Source organism: Bos javanicus, chromosome 5 (assembly GCF_032452875.1).
Source record: "Bos javanicus breed banteng chromosome 5, ARS-OSU_banteng_1.0, whole genome shotgun sequence".
Classification (NCBI taxonomy): Eukaryota; Metazoa; Chordata; class Mammalia; order Artiodactyla; family Bovidae; genus Bos; species Bos javanicus.
Window position 1 is genome coordinate 58,549,468 of NC_083872.1, and position 1,377 is coordinate 58,550,844.

The 1,377-nt window shown below is 36.8% G+C and overlaps 1 protein-coding gene across 1 annotated transcript; it reads right to left on the reverse strand.

Annotated features, from left to right (window-relative positions):
- Positions 1 to 233: 233 nt before the first annotated feature.
- LOC133248859 (olfactory receptor 6C2-like) lies at positions 234 to 1,169 on the reverse strand. Its single transcript, XM_061419146.1, has one exon. It carries the CDS (start codon positions 1,167 to 1,169, stop codon positions 234 to 236), a length of 936 nt encoding a protein of 311 aa, XP_061275130.1.
- Positions 1,170 to 1,377: the final 208 nt, after the last annotated feature.

A 1,377-nucleotide genomic window follows, 5' to 3' on the forward strand; every position in this document is an offset into this window, starting at 1 on the left:
CTGTTTCCCCATCTATTTCCCATGAAGTGGTGGGATCGGATGCCATGATCTTAGTTTTCTGAATGTTGAGCTTTAAGCCAACTTTTCCACTCTCCACTTTCACTTTCATCAAGAGGCTTTTTAGTTTCTCTTCACTTTCTGCCATAAGGGTAGTGTCATCTGCGTATCTGAGGTTATTGATATTTCTCCCGGCAATCTGAAAATTGTTTAGGGAACCTGACTTCAACATTCTCTTAGTTCTTTGAGACCAGTAGAATTCTTTTGAGTAAATCTTTAAATGCTTGTTTCACTTGTTTGTTCCTCAGAGTATAAATAAATGGGTTTAACATGGGGGAAATGGAAGTTGTAAGTATTACTACTTGCTTATTAATAGTCACTTCATCTTTTGATGAAGGTTTGATATAGACAAAGATGCAGCTGCCATAGGTGATAGAAACCACAATAAAGTGGGAAGAACAGGTGGAAAAAGCTTTTGTCCTTTGCTTAGCAGAGGGGAATCTTAGAACTGTTCTGATGATACATATGTAGGACAGAACAACACATGTAAGAGTCATGATAAATATCAACACACAGCAAACAAGAGTTATCTCTTCCATGAACCATGGATCTGAGCATGAGATCTTCAGGAGTGGATAAAAGTCACAAAAAAAGTGATCAATGACAGAGTCACAGAATTCCAGGTTCAGTCCCAAGCAAAATGGTGGAAAAACAATTAAGAATGTGGTTATCCAACAGCAGAAGGTAAGCATTTTGCAGAATCTGTGGTTCATGATGGTCATGTAATGCAGGGGTTTGCAGATGGCTACATAGCGATCATAGGACATGGTGGCCAAGAGAAAGAATTCTGTTACACCAAACATATATGTAAAAAATAGTTGGGACAGGCAAGCATTATAAGTAATGGTCCTGTCTCCTGTTAATATACTATATAAGAATCTAGGAATGCAGGCAGAAGTGAATGAGATTTCTAAGAAGGAAAAATTTTGGAGAAAAAAGTACATCGCAGTTTTAAGGTGAGAATCCACTAATATGAGGGTTATGATGACCAGGTTTCCAATTATATTCAACATGTATGTGATGAGTAGAAATATAAAAGTCAAAATCTGCATTTGTAGGTTATCTGTTAATCCCTGGAGGATGAAACTGAATACTGGTGTGTGGTTTCTCATTTCTGGGCCCTGACTTCTGTACAGTCTTCCTGTAAAACTGAGGGAGGTATAATCTGACAAGAAAGTGAGAAAATGTTTTACAGTAGCTTTTGTTTAGAAAAGCTAAACAATATATCTTACATGTATTATCTGTTACCCAATAAGTGAGTATTTTTAACTAATTCATGCTGTAAGCTCTGTTGATATATCCCTTGATAGGTTAGAAACT